Here is a 19,011-nt window from a genome sequence, read left to right as displayed (position 1 = left end):
TATATTATTTTATAACTTTGTAATTAATTGGTTTGTTAGTTAATTTTCAAATATATGTATTAAATACTCACATTTATCATTTTATTACAAGCAGATGAAACTCAGCGATAGTTTACGTGTGATTTCAGTTTTTATGAAAAAAAAATCAATATAGGCACATTATATTTTATTTTTATTTCGGTGTATCAGATAAAAAGTTATAATATCATATTTTAGTAATTTTGTGCAATATTATTAACATATAGATATTAGATCCTTTTTATATATATTTTTTTATTTCTTAGCTGTATCCGGCACATAGCAAAGTATACGGAGGGAACCTAGTGTTGTTCTGTTGATGGTGTTCTGGACACTACTTTCTCCATTAAGACACTTCCCATCCCCACATTCTGCCCAAATCTTGAGGATGAAAATAAGAAATATTTCACTCCCTGAGTGGGATTCGAACTCACAACCGTTGCGTTTAAAGACTGCTCCTGCGCCACGGCGACTTGATTTGACTAAAATATTTTGTAAAAGCCTAATTGGTTCATTTTGCTACATTTTATAACGCACCCTCCCCAATACAATGTTTACCTCTTCGTTTAAGCAGTATAACATCAAAGGTTCTAAATTGCACATTTGTATAATGCACGTTTGATCTATGATGAGCTGAAAACACTGCATCTCTATGATTTACTCTCAGACTTTCTTATATGTAGAGCGTATATGTAGATTTTAAAGCAGTAAATAAATTGCCAAGTTAGTATTTTAATATTTTTAGATACATTAATTGTTGTTTTTACGGAACCTGTACAGTATTTGCTTATAATACGAATTTCGTGTGTTTATTAAAATATACATTTATTTTTTTCCCCAGTGTAAGCCATACTTTACATTAACGAGTATTGACGTTTCCCCCATTTATTATTGTTGACGGAATTTAGCCGGTGCTTACTACGATACGATAAATTTACTTAACATTTTTATTTTTTACTAGCGGACCCGGACGCGGCTACGCCTGCTTGAAATATAAGAATATAATTTCTATAGAAATATAATTTCAATCTAGATCAAATGCTAAAAGTGACTATTATATTTATTTTCATAAGGATGAATATCAAAATGACGCGGTAACGCGGAAAGCGGTCGCGTAGCAACGACGGTTGTTATTAACATGGCAGAATAAATTGCATGTCAAATTAGAAAGTATTTTAATTTATTAGTACATATGTGTAATGTAATGTTATATAGCCTATAGCACTTCTGAAGAATGCAGCTTTCATACAAAACAAAAACAAAGTAAATCGAACCAGTAGATCCAGAGATCTTAGCGTTCAAACAAACAAACAAACAAACAAACAAACAAACTCTTCCGCTTTATTATATTAGTACTAGTGGACCCGGACGCGGCTACGCCTGCTTGAACTATAAGAATATTTTCGCGTCGGACATACTCATACTATGCCGCCCGAAGGCTAGGTCATTTCGAATCAGTGACATCTCCTTAATTATTTATCAAACTTCATAAGGATGAATATCAAAATGTCGCGGTACCAAATGCAAATGGCAGAATAAATTGCATGTCAAATTAGAAAGTACTTTAAAATATATTAGTTTATATGTATAATGTAATATTATATAGCCTATAGCACTTCTGAAGAATGCAGCTTTTATACAAAACAAAAACAATGTAAATCAGACCAGTAGATCCAGAGATCTTAGCGTTCAAACAAACAAACAAACAAACGAACAAACAAACAAACTCTTCCGCTTTATTATATTAGTATAGATAGATTAACAAAAAATGTTTTATGATAATATTTTATTTAAGATATAATAGAATTAATATCTATATAATTTAACGAATAAACAACCATTAGTTCTCTCTGTTCCCGCGTCAAGTAAATAAAAGAGTAGATGTGTTGAAAAACATACTAAAACAGAAAAACAGATGATGCTATTTAATATAATAAAGATTTGATCTTGTATTTATTCTGTAATTATTTGAAGAAAAAAAAATCCAATGATAGCCTATCTCCTTTTAGGACGGATAGTTAAAAATTCGGTCACGTCCCACGAGCTATATCGATGGAAAGCTAATATTTTTTCGTTTCAATCTTAGAAAGTGTATTAAAATCGTGGAGTGATTTAACAAGGTACAAATTTAAGGCAAAGATCAATGACGGCAATATTTTACTTCAGATTTTTTTATAGACTTTTAATATCTATCTATTTAATATGGGGTATTACTAAATCCATGTTTTATCAGACCAATTAAAGTAAAATATAAATATTTCAATGGGTTAGGCTTTAATCATCTGCATTCTTTTAATTTCTGAAAATTGTTTCTAACATGCAAATAGCAAAACGTCTCTGCTGGGGTAGAAAAAAAATAATAATATTTAAAATGATCGACTAGAGTTACATAAGCATAAGGATACATTCCGATGACGCCGCACTTGCACCTCGCGGAATCGAACAATAGTGTTTTAGTATTTTGCTGATTTAACTGTTTTGAATTATATAAAATTTTAATAAAGATTCTCTGTCTTCAACTTGCTTTAAAACAGAAAGGTTGTTTATAAAATTAAATAAATAATTTTTAAAAAGCCTTTTTCTCGCCTGAGTAATTTAACTGGCGCAGTCGGTAGGATCGCGGCGTGTTTGGCTTTAATCAAACTCTTAAAGCCCGCGAACGGTTTCTATCGTTATTACCGCGATCTATTAAGAAGAATCTACGACGGCGAGACCGGCGGAGCACCTAAGCATCGGAGGTTCTGCCAAGCAGTTGAGTCCCGGTTGGAGATGCAGAGGTTTCTTTGGTGAGTACTTTTGTTATCCAAGTTCCTATGCTATATTTCCTTCCGTATTTTTGTATCTGTCTATATAGCTCAAATCGCGATAGGCATTTACTATTATTGAATAAGTTTATGAGAAATAAATGAAATAATAAATAAATGAAATAATAAATGAAATGAAATAATAAATAAATGAAATAATAAATGAAATGAAATAATAAATAAATGAAATGAAATAATGAATAAATAATTAAATGAAATAATGAATAAATAATTAAATGAAATAATAAAATATTATTTTAATAAATATTATATTGAATTGAAATATTTTATTTGTTTGAATTATTTTGTTAAATAGGTTAGTGATTAAAAGATAAAATGTCTTTTGAAAATTGCGAGAATTCTAGTTTTAAGTTAATTTCAGATCTTATGCCACGTTACGATGGTAATTCAAAAACGTTGAATTTTTATATTAGAGAAGTAGATAATATATTGAAATTAATAGAGGGCGCAGCGAAACACCACCCCGCTATTGTGTGTTTGATAAAAAGTAGACTCAGTGGAGCCGCAATAGATGCAATAGCATACGAAGAGTCTCTAGACTCGTGGGACGCGATTAAACGCGCTTTGATTAGAAGAGTAGGTGAACCTAGGAACGAAATACAACTAATGCAAGAGCTAACTCGAACGCGACGTAATAAAAACGAAGACGCGGAAACTTTTGGGAAACGCCTTCGAGACATACTTGACACCCTTTTGTCCGTAGGTAAACATAGTAACAAAGAATATTATGAAAACATGGTTATAGAGCAATATACGAACCAATTAGACTTTCAAATTTCAATAGGTGTGCGTCTAGCCAGGCCTACCACATTAGAACTAGCAATTGTACAAGCTAGGCAAGAAGAAGCTAAGCTCACATACAATAGATTTAATAATAATTTTAATATGTCAAACCCCCAAAGTAAGGTTAAAGAAAATCATAGAAACTTTATTCCATTTCCAAATTCACAATTTAGATTAACCAACCGACAACCCCCAGGTAATTATAGACCTTTTATTAATCATAGAGGTAACATACCTCACCAGCAAATAAATCCACCCCAAAAAATATCAGATGTGACTATGAGGTCAACAAATAAACCAGAGAAGCCGCAGTTCGCAGTGGAGGAACTCTTCTACACAGACGAGCCACAGGAGCAACAACTCAATGAGTATTCCCAACACTACACCCCAGGTGAGTATTATTATGATAATATACATATACCAGACGAGCAGGATACTTATGAACCAGTTAATGACGAAATAAGTAACCAGCAGGATTTTACGTTAGGCATAGACCCAGACGTAAAGAGATAGTAAAAATAAATAATCATGATAAAGATCATTTACCCTACATAGTAATTCCCGAATTTAAAGGTAAGTTTTTAATTGACACAGGAGCCTCTAGATCCCTTATTTCATCAGAAGTTATATTTAATTCTATTTTTCAAAATCTTGTAGAATATGAACCATTTGAAATAAAAACAGCCCATGCGACAACACAGCATAGTCATGTAGTGAATTTACCCTTACCCCCAATCTTTAATACTGACATTCTTCATAAATTCCTTATTTTTGATTTCGACCCTAAATACAAAGGACTTATAGGTCTAGATTTATTAAAATCATTATCTAGCAATATTAATTTGAAAAATAAAATATTACATACAGCGACAGCCGACATACCTATTTACTTCGACTATAATAAGAAACTTATAAAAATAGAACCAAAGTGTGAAAAACATATCACGTTAAAAACAAATTATATTGACGGATTTTATATCTACGACGATTATATTTGGTCTAAGGGATTGACATCCCCTGCTGCTATTATTAATGTTAAAAATGGAAAATTTATAACCAAAGTCATTAACACCAATTCAGAAGGACGAACCATATGTAACAGAAGTACATTTAAATTACGACCATATAATGTTATATATAAAGGCAAACAAAATATAAAAGCCGACGCCTTTCCTATGAACGAAATATTTTATAATAATGTAGAATCATTATCAACCGTAAATTCTAATAATAATAAAGTCGACAATATAAATGACAGTATATCCCAAGACGTAGGTGCACAAACTAGTGTAAACATAGCGCAGGTACCCCTTGTATCTAGTAATAACAACGATAATAACATAGAGCCTGACAACGACAGACAAAACATTATCCCGTCAGAGACTGAGACTGACAGTATGAGTATTATAACAATCAACCCTGATAATCTAGTATCTACTAACCATTCCCAACCAGACAACGAAAATAAAGGCTTACTAATTAAAAATAACGATAATGACAGACAAGTTAGGCAGTTTAACCCTAAAATAACGCCCAGTTCAAAGTTTAACCCTAAAATAACACCCAGCTCGAAATACAGAGTAGACAATAGATTAACTAATACTAGGATATTGGTAAAAGTAAATACTACTGAGAAGAAAATAGTATCATCTTTAAGGAAATACATAAGAAGACCACATAAGGTAGGTGAAACAGTCTATGAGCAAGTAGCTAAGACGGCGCTCAGAGATAAAGCCATACCAGATTTCAAAGGTCCGTATAAGATAATTAATTTGCACCCTTACTATATAAAGGAGATTATAAAAAATCATCCAAACTCTAATTCTAATAGAGTTCGTTATAAATTGCTACGAAGGCCTAATCTTATTTCAGGTCCCTCGTGTTCTACACAAGAGCCAAAATAACCCTACATCCCATACATAATGGAATTTTATTATATTATTATTATTTAGATTTTATTAATTAAAGAATAACTCTTAAACAAAATGATATGTTTAACCTTGCTTTTACTTACTTAATAACGAATAAATATTATATATAATAGTTCTATATACAGAAAAATATTATATATAATAATTTTACATACAAATAAATACTATATATAATAATATATAATTATTTTAAAGAACTTATTTTGTTGTATGCGAGAATACTTCATCTTAAAGGATATATAAGGTTTATAGAAATAAAATAGAATATAAGTTAGATTTACTTATAAAAAACAAAAAAAAAGATATATTATTCATATTCCTAGAGTTAGACATAGTATTATAAATGGTTTAGTTTCGATAATAATTCGATACTAATAATTATAATTATAATAAGGACATTTATTAACATTAAAACATTAAACCTATTCAAATAAATAAATCAAAGTGTCTATTATGATGAAAGCATATAGTACAGAACATTTCCTAATTTCCCTCCTAGAAATTCCTTCCATTTCTAATGATAAATATAACATAGTTATTCCTTATTTCCAACCCTTATACTTGGTAACAAAGGGTACTCTTACCTAAAAGAAGGATTTAGAATATATACCTCTCGATTATATACATCAACTTGCATATAATATCCAAACCCTAGAAGAAGAGGAGAAATAAAGAAATAGAGTATTATCCTGGCTGTTTCAAGCTGATCTATGATTATTATATACTACTATAATAAATGTTATTTTTGGAAAATCTACGAGCATTTTCCCAGAGTCCCGGAGGAAACCAGCAGCGAGGACGCTTCAGGAACCTGCAGGACCAGCTTCCATCTTAAGGAGGGAGGAGTTACATAAGCATAAGGATACATTCCGATGACGCCGCACTTGCACCTCGCGGAATCGAACAATAGTGTTTTAGTATTTTGCTGATTTAACTGTTTTGAATTATATAAAATTTTAATAAAGATTCTCTGTCTTCAACTTGCTTTAAAACAGAAAGGTTGTTTATAAAATTAAATAAATAATTTTTAAAAAGCCTTTTTCTCGCCTGAGTAATTTAACTCTAGACACAAAGTTTTTTTATACACATTTATACGTATTTTATAAAAAAAAAACAATGCATATATAAATTATATTGATCATCCTTTCTAACCTTTACTTAAAGTGCCTGTATATAACTTATTCATGAACAATTTGCTGCAATCAGGTCAGATAGCACAATGTTAAGCCCGATGCGACTTTGATAAAATATGATTACAAACTTCGTGAGACGTTTTTGCATTTTTATTAGTTGATTCTCTCAGTAAGGTCTTTGGGTGTATTTTAAAATATGTTCCTTTTTTTATTAATATTAAATCTTTTTATTAATATTTTATTATATATAAATCTAAAAAAATATTTTTTGTTGTTAAATAATGCTAGTAAGTTCACTACATTTTGTTTGTATAGGATTATAACTATAGTAGGATGTTATGCTAAGGGATTGGGCAAACGTTTATATATATTTTAAATATATAAAACAAGCTTTAAGTTGTAATATTTGGGTACGTACATGCTAAAATATTGAGATACGTATAGTATTTGTTAAGTATAGCGTTAATATATAATAGCGTTAAAATATATGTATCTCGTTTTCTTATCAATATTTCCAAAAATGGAGGGTAAGTATAGTGTATACGAAGTGTTTCAATTCTAGGTGTACTCTGCATATCCCAATATGCTAAAAAAGATTGAAGCAGCATTTTCTGTCTGTAATACATTGTGCAATCTCATTTAAATTTAACTTAAGACCTAACGACGTGTTCATACATTATTTATGTATAAAGTTTCTTCTATAATTCCTTAGGCTTTAATTTCCACGAAAAGCCTATGGTTACACACGAAAGGGTGGAAATACCAGTATTTCAATTCTTAGTAAAATTATACATGACACATCTACGAGTACTTTCTAATTTAATAAGAGAATAAATATCTTTTTATTTTTATATAGGCATGTTTTCTGGCACATAGTTCAAAATATAGTAACTGATAGTAAAAAATGTTAAAAATTAAGTAAAATTTATCAAATTGTCACTACTTTACAGATATAAAATCTATGCAATAATTAATATAATACACATATAATATATTTACACAAAAATGATATAATATCTTATATGCCTACTTTGCAAAAATAATGATGTGAGTTTGTCTACAAGAGCAGATAAACTCGAACACTTCACACACCCAAGGAAGAACCTAATGTCTTAACATTCCTTGAACCACTCTCCGGTCAATTTTGAAGACTTAAATAGCTGTGTTGTTAACAGAATGTGGAAATAAAAACAACTCGTTTCTTGAGTGAGAATCGAACCCATAACCATCACGTTTACAATTAATTCGGACAAAAAATATAAATAGATACAAGGAATTAAAACTTTCTAAGCACACCTCTATACATATGTATACACATAATAATGTATGTGAATTAAAAATATTTTAATATTGACAAATTATCTGTTAAACGTCAGTCAGTAATATATATGGCTAGAGAGATGTGACAAATATTCCAGTTTTATTTTTATTTTTGTGTTGTGTGTTTTTTTTACATTTATGTAGTCTTTCGATTTGATTTTTTAATATTTTGATTTCGACCGAAATTCTTGTGTTAACTTTCAACAATAAAGTGAGTGGTACCGTGACTTCTTTGGCTTAGAAACATATTCGTGTGAATAAAAAGTATTAATTTCTTCTAGTTTTGAAAGTAAGTATTTTATTAACAATTAATTTTTAATTTATACTGAATGATTAAACAACAATAAAAACAATTCAATATTTACAATTAATTAAATGCTGTGCTCAACTTACTACATTTTTTAAAAATAAGTACGTTAAATAATTTCAGTAATAAACGAGACAAAGCACGGTGTTAACACCACTAAATGTGCAATGCCTCCAGAATTCGGTGGAAAGTAGGGGACGGTCAATGGAAACGGAATGTCTTAACACTATATTCGAAAATTTAATGTAATAAAATAGTTAGTCCCAGTCAAATATCAAAGAGAGGAGAGAAGAGAGAAATAAACTTTGTATAATCGATTTAAAATAATAATAGTATATTCAGACATTCACATTATACGATATACATAATTTATTCTCACATAGTGCACCCGCAAAGTGAATGGTTCCCCTCATCGGGTTTTTAATCCTCTTATCGTCTCCACTCAAAAAGAAGACAGGCATTACCAACTTTATGTTAAAATAGGTACAGAATATTAAATGGACATTTATATAATGATAAAGATATTATAGAAAAGGCATTTTGATATTTTTTCGCTTTTTTTATCAATAGGCTATGTCATTCACTTCGTAATATCCTCATACCACCTCGTCATAATATTGTCTCTACAAAGCGGAAGAGAACCGTATATCATTTTACTTAAGTAGCTGCAACGAAAAAAATGTCATTTCTCCCGACATAAACCAAAAAAAAGAAACATTAAGCAAGGGTTTTTGCAGTTTTTTCAGACCGTCGAATGTTGACTCGTAGCTGGGGCTAACCCATTATTCCCGACTGCTATTTGTTCAAAAGCCTCCGCAACAATCTCTCTTTACTTTGACGAGTGCCTGTCTGAATGTGAACAATCGTTGTAATTACGGCGGGCACACCACCGCCGTCGGAGCGTGCACTGCGCAGTGGGTGCGTGTGGTGCTGTAGTTATGCTGGTGTTTTACTTTTGATCATCTACCTGTTTGTAAAGTGGTTTTGGTTTAGTTTTAAGTTTTCCATAACATATATTTGTGGTTTTTTTTTTAAAATATTTTTCTCTTTATATTGTGAATGATGATCGTCTTAGTGCAATTGGAATGCGATAATTGTGGGTACGACACCAATGTCCACTTAATTTTTTAAAATTTTCGATGTAGGTATTTACTCATACAAAAAATGTAAACTGAAAAAAAAAACTTGTTTATTATAAAAATAAAGGAGCAAAACACTGACTGAACTTATCTCATCATAATGCATATTAATGGCTAAGGGTCTAGAATCTAGACGCTTTGAATACATTTTGTCATTTGCCTCAAATGAAATTGTCAGCTGGAAAGTAATGATTCAGTATAATTTTATTAAAGTGTGGGCCGTTGTTTGGCACTTGAGACGTAACGAGTTGGTAGTGGGTTCAAATTTAATCTACAATAATTCCTTTCATTTTTTATATTTTATTTTTGTAAGTGTAATCCATGTTATTTTAAGATTACGTCCAAGTTTATGCTTTATCCTGCTAGTATGAGAAGTCATGCTAGCAGGATAAAGCGTAAAATTGAATATAATCATAAAATCTCTCTTGGGATAACCTGGTTTTCAGCAGAAATAAATTTACTTAAGTTTCACAACTTTTATAATTTGCACTTCTCATTGATCTATACTCCTAAAATGAATAAATACATTGCCTATATGGACACTTCCATCCATCAGCCTTTTAAGGTCCATTGCTGGACATAGGCCTCCCCCAATGCTCGCCACTCCGTCCGGTCTTGCGCCCTTTGAATCCAGCGGGTTCCCGCTGTCTTCTTATAGAAACTTTATATTGCATAAAATTGGTCCTGAACCTAAGGCGCGAGAATCCAACTCGCACTTGACGGTTATATTCATCCTTACCTATCGCCTGCTTACAGGGTATGTAGACTAACATATTTCATATCTTTCGTCTATTACATAAACGAAAAAAAATAATAAATAATATATATAAACACACCAGTGAAGATTCGACCCACGACCATTTTGCACCAGATATATAAAGGCTATAAAGCCTTACGTATGAACATATGCATGTATAGAGATAATATACATAATATTCCTAAGTATGTGAAAAGTCACGAAGCTTATTCTTCAGAAACAAAATTGAATGCAAAATACAGAGAACTTTATACTTTGAGCGTGAATTAAATATTTTATGTGATTTTAAATTATTCTATAAACGACAGTTATTTTTGCACCAACTTTAAAGGATAAAAGTCACTTAGCTGCTTCACTTTTAATAAGATAAGGGTGTAGTTTCGACATTTTATACTTCCTTAATGAAACTTGCGATACTCGAGAAAAATAATATTAATATTTTATGGTACACCGTTTTCTTCGAAACATCTCATGATCAACATGAGCTCTTGCTTGAATCTGGTGCACATCAATGCTCAAAGCATACCAGCGCACTACACCGACCTTCTTGTGTCGTTTAACAATGTACCCATCGACTGTATCTTGGTCTCAGAGTCATGGCTTAAACCTTCTCTCCCTTCTTCTCTTTATTCCATTTCAAACTTTAATCTCATCAGAAATGATCGTATTAATAAAAGAGGCGGTGGTATCTGTATTTACCTTAAAACTGATATTTCTTATAAGATCTTACAACATTCTCCCAATGAATACTCAGCCAATTTAGAATATCTCTTTCTTGAAATTAATTGCCGCCATACTAAAGTCCTTCTTGGTGTTGTTTATAGTCCCTCTATGAATATTAATTATTTCCATACTTTTGAAATAGTTCTTGAAAGCCTTGTCTCTTCTTATGAACACACAATCATTATGGGCGACTTGAACACTTGCCTTCTAAAACAAGACTCCAGAGCTAAAAGGTTACAATCTTTAATGTCTTCTTTCAATCTCTCTATTCTTACCCTCTCTGAAACACATTTTCCTCCAAATTCTGATCCCTCTTTGATTGATGTCATTATGGCCTCCAAGCCGGAGAACGTACGTGTACATGGTCAACTGACAGCCCCCTTCTCGTACCATGACCTCCTGTTTGTAAGTTACACTTTATCACTACCTAAGCGAAGAGGTAAAGTGTTAATGCGTCGTAACTATAAGAATATTGATCACGACTCGTTTGCTTCAGACGCTAGTTTAATGGATTGGTCTCATTTTTATTCATCTTCTGACATTGACGAAAAAGTTGACATTTTTAACAATAACTTATTATCTTTATTTAACGCTCATGCACCACTTAAACCAGTCCGTTTTAGACGCCCGCCTGCCCCTTGGCTAACTTCGTACGTAAAGATAATAATGAAGAAACGCGACAAAGCCAAGAGAAAGTGCAAGTGGCACCCGAGTCCAGAGAATGTTGCTGTCTATAAAAAGCTGCGAAATCGGTGTAACAGGTTGTGTAGAGATGCAAAACGCCGGTATATAACTTCCTGCATTGATAATTTCTCTCCTTCTCAAACTTGGAGATTCTTTGAGTCACTAGGCGTGGGTAAATCTCGTAACATTTCTTATCAGTCCATTGATTTGAATTCTCTAAATAGTTACTTTTCTGCTTCCCCCGTGCGTATGGCCAAATCCAATAAAACTTTATGTCTTCGAAAACTGGCTCAGGCCACCCAGCCTAACTGTGATCCTTTTGCCTTCCATGAAGTGACAGTAGAAGAAGTTAGAAAGGGTATCGTATCTATTTCCTCTAAAGCTGTTGGAAGTGATAACTTAAGTCGTGACATGTTGCTGCTAGTGCTACATCTTGTAACTCCTATTATTACTCACATTCTAAACTTCTCATTCGAGTCAAAATCTTTCCCTACTGCCTGGAAAAGTGCACATGTCCTTCCGTTACCTAAACAATCTAATCCTATTCATTTTTCACACTTTCGTCCTATTTCTATCCTTCCTGTCCTTTCGAAGCTCCTTGAGAAATCAGCTTTTCAACAGCTTTCTAACTATTTATTCCAAAACAATCTTTTAAATACATTCCAGTCCGGCTTCCGTCCATCACACAGTACATGTTCAGCGTTAATTAAAGTTACTGATGATATTCGTTTCGCGATGGATAATAAAAAATTAACTATACTTATTTTACTCGACTTTAGTAACGCGTTTAACTCTGTGGATTTTGATGTGTTACTTGGTATCCTTTCCACACTTAACATCTCTCCTACTGCCACTGAATGGTTTCGTTCTTATCTTCGGGGTCGCAAGCAAAGAATCTACACCGGAGAGCTTTGCTCTGACTGGGTTGATTTGGTAACTGGTGTACCTCAAGGCGGCGTACTCTCTCCTCTGCTCTTTTCCATTTTTATAAATGAAATTACCAAAATCCTATCTTGTCAATACCATCTCTACGCTGACGATTTACAGCTATATAGACACGCCACTCTTGAAGACTTAAACACTGCAATTTTGAACATTAACACTGATCTCGCTCATATTAGCGAGTGGGCGACTTTGTTTGGCCTTCTTATTAACCCCTCCAAATCTCAAGCTCTAATAATTGGTAGTAGGCAACTACGTGCTAGAGTAGATTTTAACACCTTACCTTGTATTAAATTAAACGAGACAATAGTACCGTTGTCTGATTCAGCAAGAAATTTGGGTCTCATAATTGATAGCCAGTTGTCGTGGTCTGCGAACATTAATGTAATCAGTAAACGTATACATTATTCTTTGCACTCTCTTAAACGCCTTCAAAATTTCTTACCCATTCGCACTAAAATCATTCTTGCTCAATCTCTTCTTCTACCACTGCTAGATTACGCTGATGTTTGTTATCCTGATGCTAATGAAGAGGCTCTCGACAAACTTGACCGACTTCAGAATATGTGTATTCGCTTTATCTTCGGATTACGCAAATTTGACCACGTGTCTGATTTCCGTCGACAACTGAATTGGCTTCCTGTGCGTTTACGTCGTAACCTGCACATTCTCACTTTGCTTTTTAACATTTTAAAGTCATCCTCTCCTCCTTACTTAAGGGAGCGTTTTCAACTGACACTTCCAAGTGAAAGACCGGTACGCTCATGTGTAACTCAAAGAAAGCTTGAGTACCCTATATGTAATACCTTTTTCTATGAAAAATCCTTCACAGTTCAAGCAGTGCACTTATGGAACTCACTACCTAACTCTATACTGTCGGGCAATCCATCTCTAAATACTTTTAAAATCAAACTAAAACAACATTTTCTTCATCTTAATTAGAATCTTTAGTAGTCGCTTTGTCTTTTTCTTTATTAATTTTCTTTTTCTGTTTCAACTCTTTTATGTCATTGTATATATTTATATGTTTGTATGTGTGTATGTTTGTAAAAGTATATTTATGTAGGTATAGGAATATTGATTATTATTATGTATATTTGTATGTAGGTTTATTATTATTATTATTATTATTAACATAACATTAAAATACCGCACCCGAATTATTTCTTATAACATCTCCTACATTCAAGGGTTTCTGGTAGAGATCTCTATTAGAGATAAGTTATCCTTTGTACACTTTTTTACCTGTTGTTATAAGTTTTCTGTACATTCTATCACGTGTGGTACATAAATAAATGAAAAAAAAAAAAAAAAAAAAAAAAATATTATATAAAGTATTTTTTTAGCTAGGTAGAGTAGACAGAGGGAACCTAATGTTAGGACACTCTGTTCCCCATTTTTCACTGAATTCTGGAGTAAATTTACATTACAATAAAAGTATAATAATTATTTGATTTCAATAATAATTGCTATTATCGAAATTTCTATAGATACGAGTACGTATTAAAATAACGAAATATCGTCTTAACGAAAGTAATTACGGATCGTGCTCATCCGACAGACCATTTGAAATCGTCAATGTCAAAATGATTTCCTCGTTCGCTCGTTCGCTGGCTGCGGAGGGGTTTTAATTTGGCGCCGCGATTGTTCTCTAACGAGTGCCGAATCGCTGACACTAGCGAACGGCAATCATTGCTCTCAGCCCAATTTGTGGCGATACTGCGTTATAAGCGGAGCGATTTAATATATGCATTCACGATACGAAAAAAAGGTCGTATTGAAAAAATATACAAATATGTTTTATTCTTTACATTAATAACTACCATACAGGACGCTCTATCTCTGAAAGCAAGTAGTGAATTGCTATTACATATATATTTTTTTACTTTTCTTAGCTTCGCCTCGTAACTCGCACATACTTGTAGCATGGTAGGTAGACAAAACTTGGGAACCTAGTGATAAGACACTCCGTTGTTATTGAGACATTTTTGTCGACTTTAGGAGGTATTGCGTGTTGAGTGTTGGAGCTTCACGCCGCGCTTTCCCTCGTTATCAAAGCAAGGAAAAGAAAATATATATTTTTTTATTTCTCCGATTCGGAATTGGAAACTGCAACCCTGTCGCGTTTACAACCACACTTGTGTTAAATAATTTACAACTATTAAAACATTAGATGCCTGAACATAGTAGTTTATTTGTGTATAACATCTCAACGATATTTGATCTAAAGTTACATAAAACATGTAAGCGACCCAATTAAAAGGATCTGGATATCTCCTCTCTGGAACCAACTGCTGAATATAAATCAGTTATGACAGAACAATGTTAAATTGTTGCAGTGACACACAATGACCGGCCGGTGGTGAATATACACTAACATTTACCGCGTACAATATGTGTGAGTGACAAGTGAACATGTCCGAAACATTCAGCTGGAGGGTTGCCAGTTACCAGTCAACAATAAGCGATGGTTGCTAATGTTATGAATGTAATCTATGGGTGCTTGCAATAAAATAGTAACTGATCGGTGTTTGTATATGGAAGATGTATTAGAATATTTTTGGTGGTATTTAATAAAGTTATAAAATGAAAAACTATGTTTTTTAAAGAAATTGTCTGTTTATCTGTGCGTTTGTTTACGCTGATCCGATTCAATTGCAGCTGTTGTTTCAATTGTAGTTCAAACGGGTGAAGCCGCGAGCGTTTCACTAGTAAAACGTCTCTAGCGTCTCTAAACGGCACCAATTAGAAAATAGTATAACTTTTCTTTATTTTATTTTCTCTATTCAACTCATAAATTCGAAAATATCCCAAAAAAAAAGAAAGATTAAAATGTGTTTTTTTTTAATCTAAATAATCACCCCAATCCGCGTATCTAACGACACAACCTAAAAGATTGAAACGTCGAGCGTAGGTATCAGCTCAACTTTTCTCGTTAACATGGGTGGGAATGCCCCGCTCGTGGTTCATTCATTATTTGATTTACTAAGCATCTGTCATCGCTTTCCTTCGACGATTAGGGGATGATTTGCCGAGCGTCTTATGCGGGGAGGGAGGCAACTAGGCATAAATTATCACGTCGAAAATTGATTTGTGTAGCTTATTTTATCGTTCCTTTTGAGTTCTTTGGAAAATATTTTATTCTTTCTCTGTTATTTTAAAATTATTTGTTTAAGATTATTCTGTTATTTATTCTATATACAGATATGAACGTAATTAGTTCATAATTATGTAAGTATATACATAATATAATATTGATTTATATTATAAAACCAACAGACGGCCAAATGAAATATTTGTAAATATAAAAATAAAAATAAATTACAATGAAGTATGAAAATAATATGAAGAGACTAACAGAAATTTATAATCTTACTAGCGACCCCCTTGCGGCTTCGCCCGCTTTTACTACTGGATTATTCATATAATGTATGTTTGCAAAGCACTTAAGATAATGTGAAAATTAATTAAACCCTAATGCAACCCGCATTTTCGTAGTTTCAATAAGGATTTTCCAATTGTTTTACACAGCAAGGATTTTTTAGTAGGTACCGTTATTTTAAATCTGTGCTACTAATCTTTTCAAGTACTTATTAAAATATATTTAAATTACTATTTTTAGATAGTTAAATGACATTAAATAATACATTCAACTCGAATTATCCAATACGTGCAAACGCATCTAAATCTTCGTTGCTATAAAGGCAGGCGGGTTTTTTTTTTCGAGCTTGTGGTTAATGCTGAAGAGGATATTCTGTCCCTGATGAAAAGCAAGCACTACGTGGCTGCCTGTGACGAAAATTAAATAGAATGCATCGGCCGGGAATTGAACCCGGGCCGCCCGCGTGGCAGGCGAGCATTCTACCACTGAACCACCGATGCGTGTAAGGCAGGCGGGCGCGGCGGACGCATGGCGAGTGGCGAGCCGTTTCGCATCAAGGATTTTTCGATATTGTAACAACTTCTAAAGTACTTATTAAAATGAAAAACAGAAAAGACAGTTTTGATCTACATTAAATGAACAACGTAACTAATATTAGTATATACTTATTTATATGCTGAGAGTAAGGGATAAGTGAAACTTGACTTGATACAGTTGATGTGTGAACGGCGTGATGTGTCAATAATTAAATGCGTTTTTCTCTAAAACTATTCGCAATTTGGAAATAGTTTAAAAAGCAAATTTTATCTTTGTTTAACGTAGAAATTTAATAAAGTATTTTAAAGGATAAGGATTAATACCATTATGGAGAAATATCCCTCACAATAAAAAATATATTGAAATTACTATTTTTAGACAGAAATATGATCACTACACGTTATTCTTAAAAGATACGAATATGCCATCGCAGACTTTTTTGTAGATCTTATTAAGAGGAACAATACTCCAGTACATTTTTTTCATCTAGTATTTACCATTAAAGCAGCGCATGCGCCAAAGTGTCTCAGTGGGTAGGACTTTATACACATTTATCGTATTTATGTTAATTTACATAAGAATGTACAAATAATAAACTATATATAAACCTTCCCTGAGAAATACTCGACCTAATGGTGAAAACCGCATCAAAAACCGTTGGGTGGTTTAGAAGAAGAAGAGTTAGAAAGTTCAGACAGACACAAAAAGCGACTTTGTTTTATAAGATATAGGATAATCTAATCGTATTAAAAGCTTGTAACACTTGGCTCAATTAAAGATTCGTATTCATTTCAGGTCTCCCGACAGTCGGCAAGCTGGCGCACATAAGTGAGTGAAACAATGACTTTTATTGCTAGCGAGTGTTTAAAGGAACGTTCAAATACGTACGATTTGTATAATATTATTTTAATTGTCAATTTTTATATTATTTTTGTTACATCACACGGTTTCAGTATTTTTTCAATAATTTGATAGTCCCTACGTAAAGTATCAAAAGCAATATTACTAAATTCTTTTATTGCTGTTAAGTTACGAATAGGAACCTGGAAGAATCTATAGGTACATTTTTCATTTATTTTAAAACATAATTTCGTAATTAGTTGTTTGTTGTATTTCACTTTCCTGTAGAAGCATTTTGTGTTATTGCTAAACAATTTTTTTTATATATAATAACTGTATTTAATACACAATAACGTATTTTACCTTCACATCCTCTAAGCACTACCTACCTGTTATACCATGTTACTTAAAATGTCATCCAATCCTTCCTACATGTTGCCTTACGACGCATCAAACCACCGCACCGGTCCTCAACGAACTTGACACGCGTCCGTCTCTGTCGTGGTTTCTGTTTGAGACCTACACAGAGAAAAGCTAATGTTTAACTTTAAGTAATGGTTTCTTTTTGTTAATTTTTTTTTTTTAATATATAATGTATTTTTTCAAGTATATTGGTTCCAAAGTAAACATTATAGCGTCACACTTGTACTTGAATTTTGTGAGAAAAGCAAAGTAGTAATAGGCTGCTCTTTGATCATAATTTTTCACTGCGATGCGATTTTATACATATTGCTTGTTGAGTGGCTAAATATGAATTGGGATTTAATTTATCCAAAATAACGAAACATCATACATTATTTATGTAATGTATTGTGGTGGGGATGCTTCCGTTTCGAATTAAAATTGTGGAAAAATGTTTTTCTTATAAAACTGGTAAAACGGAGAATATGAATATAAAAAATATTTTCAACATAACTATACAGTATACATACGAGTGTATCAATAAGCAATTTTTTCGAAGCAGATCTGAAACTATAGCACAATGGGTCCAATTCAGCAAATTATTATTTGTAAAGTACGATATTATAATAAAAAAAAATTGAAAATATTTCGAAAATCGTATCAGACTTTTTTAAGATTATTTTTAGTCGGACGTGTGTTGAATCAAAGTAAAGACTGTTATCGGCTGTGGAAACGGGTAGAAAGCAACTGTTGTTCCCTTATCTCTATTATTTGACTTCGTTAATTGTTATTTGGAGAACCCTTAGCTTGAGGAAGTTAAGAACGTGGCATTAAAGTCTTGCGTTGCTAGAATTCTAAAGTAATTGATCGGCATTGGATAGTCCAGAATCCAGAGTGACTGTAGATGCGACAGACTGCGGGTTCCTTTCCCACTCGATTAAATAAAATATTTAATATTTAAATTTATATTTCCATTTCTTCACTCGATCGATCGATGGTATCGAGGCAAAGCTCGGCGTTGAGTTCCGACCAGGCAATTGCCATGCCACGAAAATGGGAAGCGGAGTGTTATAACACTAGGCTCCCTGTGCCTACCCCGCTACACGTGGGTTTGTATATGTATTATGTTTTAACGAAGAAGCCAATAAAATTAATATTATATTTATAATATAAAGCCCAAAAACTTATTAATATTTATTTTTTTAATAATATACAAATCTACTTTGCTTCTACTAACGTATTAAAATAAAAATCAGCCTGTTCTATTAGATGATACGAAATTTCCTAT

At 32.5% G+C, this 19,011-nt stretch overlaps 2 protein-coding genes across 3 annotated transcripts in view; both read left to right on the top strand.

The window, feature by feature from the left end:
• The window catches only part of bru1 (bruno 1), a 350,067-nt gene that overhangs the window by 9,851 nt on the left and 321,205 nt on the right, over positions 1–19,011 (top strand). For both annotated transcript variants that reach the window (XM_085203425.1, XM_085203423.1), the window contains exon 2: positions 17,277–17,309. The gene's annotated coding sequence lies outside the window, so the exon portion shown is untranslated. The remainder of the gene's footprint in view (positions 1–17,276; positions 17,310–19,011) is intronic.
• On the top strand, positions 10,694–17,317 carry LOC146528625 (uncharacterized). Its single transcript, XM_085202837.1, has 3 exons — positions 10,694–12,055; positions 12,287–13,130; positions 17,277–17,317. The coding sequence occupies exons 1-3, from the start codon at positions 10,694–10,696 to the stop codon at positions 17,315–17,317; spliced, it is 2,247 nt and encodes a 748-aa protein (XP_085058963.1).

Source organism: Heliconius melpomene, chromosome 19, assembly GCF_056956725.1.
Source record: "Heliconius melpomene rosina isolate 202511_hmr_F chromosome 19, ASM5695672v1, whole genome shotgun sequence".
Lineage (NCBI taxonomy): Eukaryota > Metazoa > Arthropoda > Insecta > Lepidoptera > Nymphalidae > Heliconius > Heliconius melpomene.
Note: the sequence above shows the minus strand (reverse complement) of the source record. Positions and strands in the feature narration are given on the sequence as shown.

Excerpts from the sequence above, each read along its gene's own strand:
- LOC146528625 (XM_085202837.1), top strand. The coding sequence starts at position 10,694 with ATGAGCTCTTGCTTGAATCTGGTGCACATCAATGCTCAAAGCATACCA. Across the intron at positions 12,056-12,286 it reads TGCTGCTAGTGCTACATCTT|TCCGGCTTCCGTCCATCACA; the intron begins GTAACTCCTATT and ends AATACATTCCAG. Across the intron at positions 13,131-17,276 it reads TGACCGACTTCAGAATATGT|GTCTCCCGACAGTCGGCAAG; the intron begins GTATTCGCTTTA and ends TATTCATTTCAG.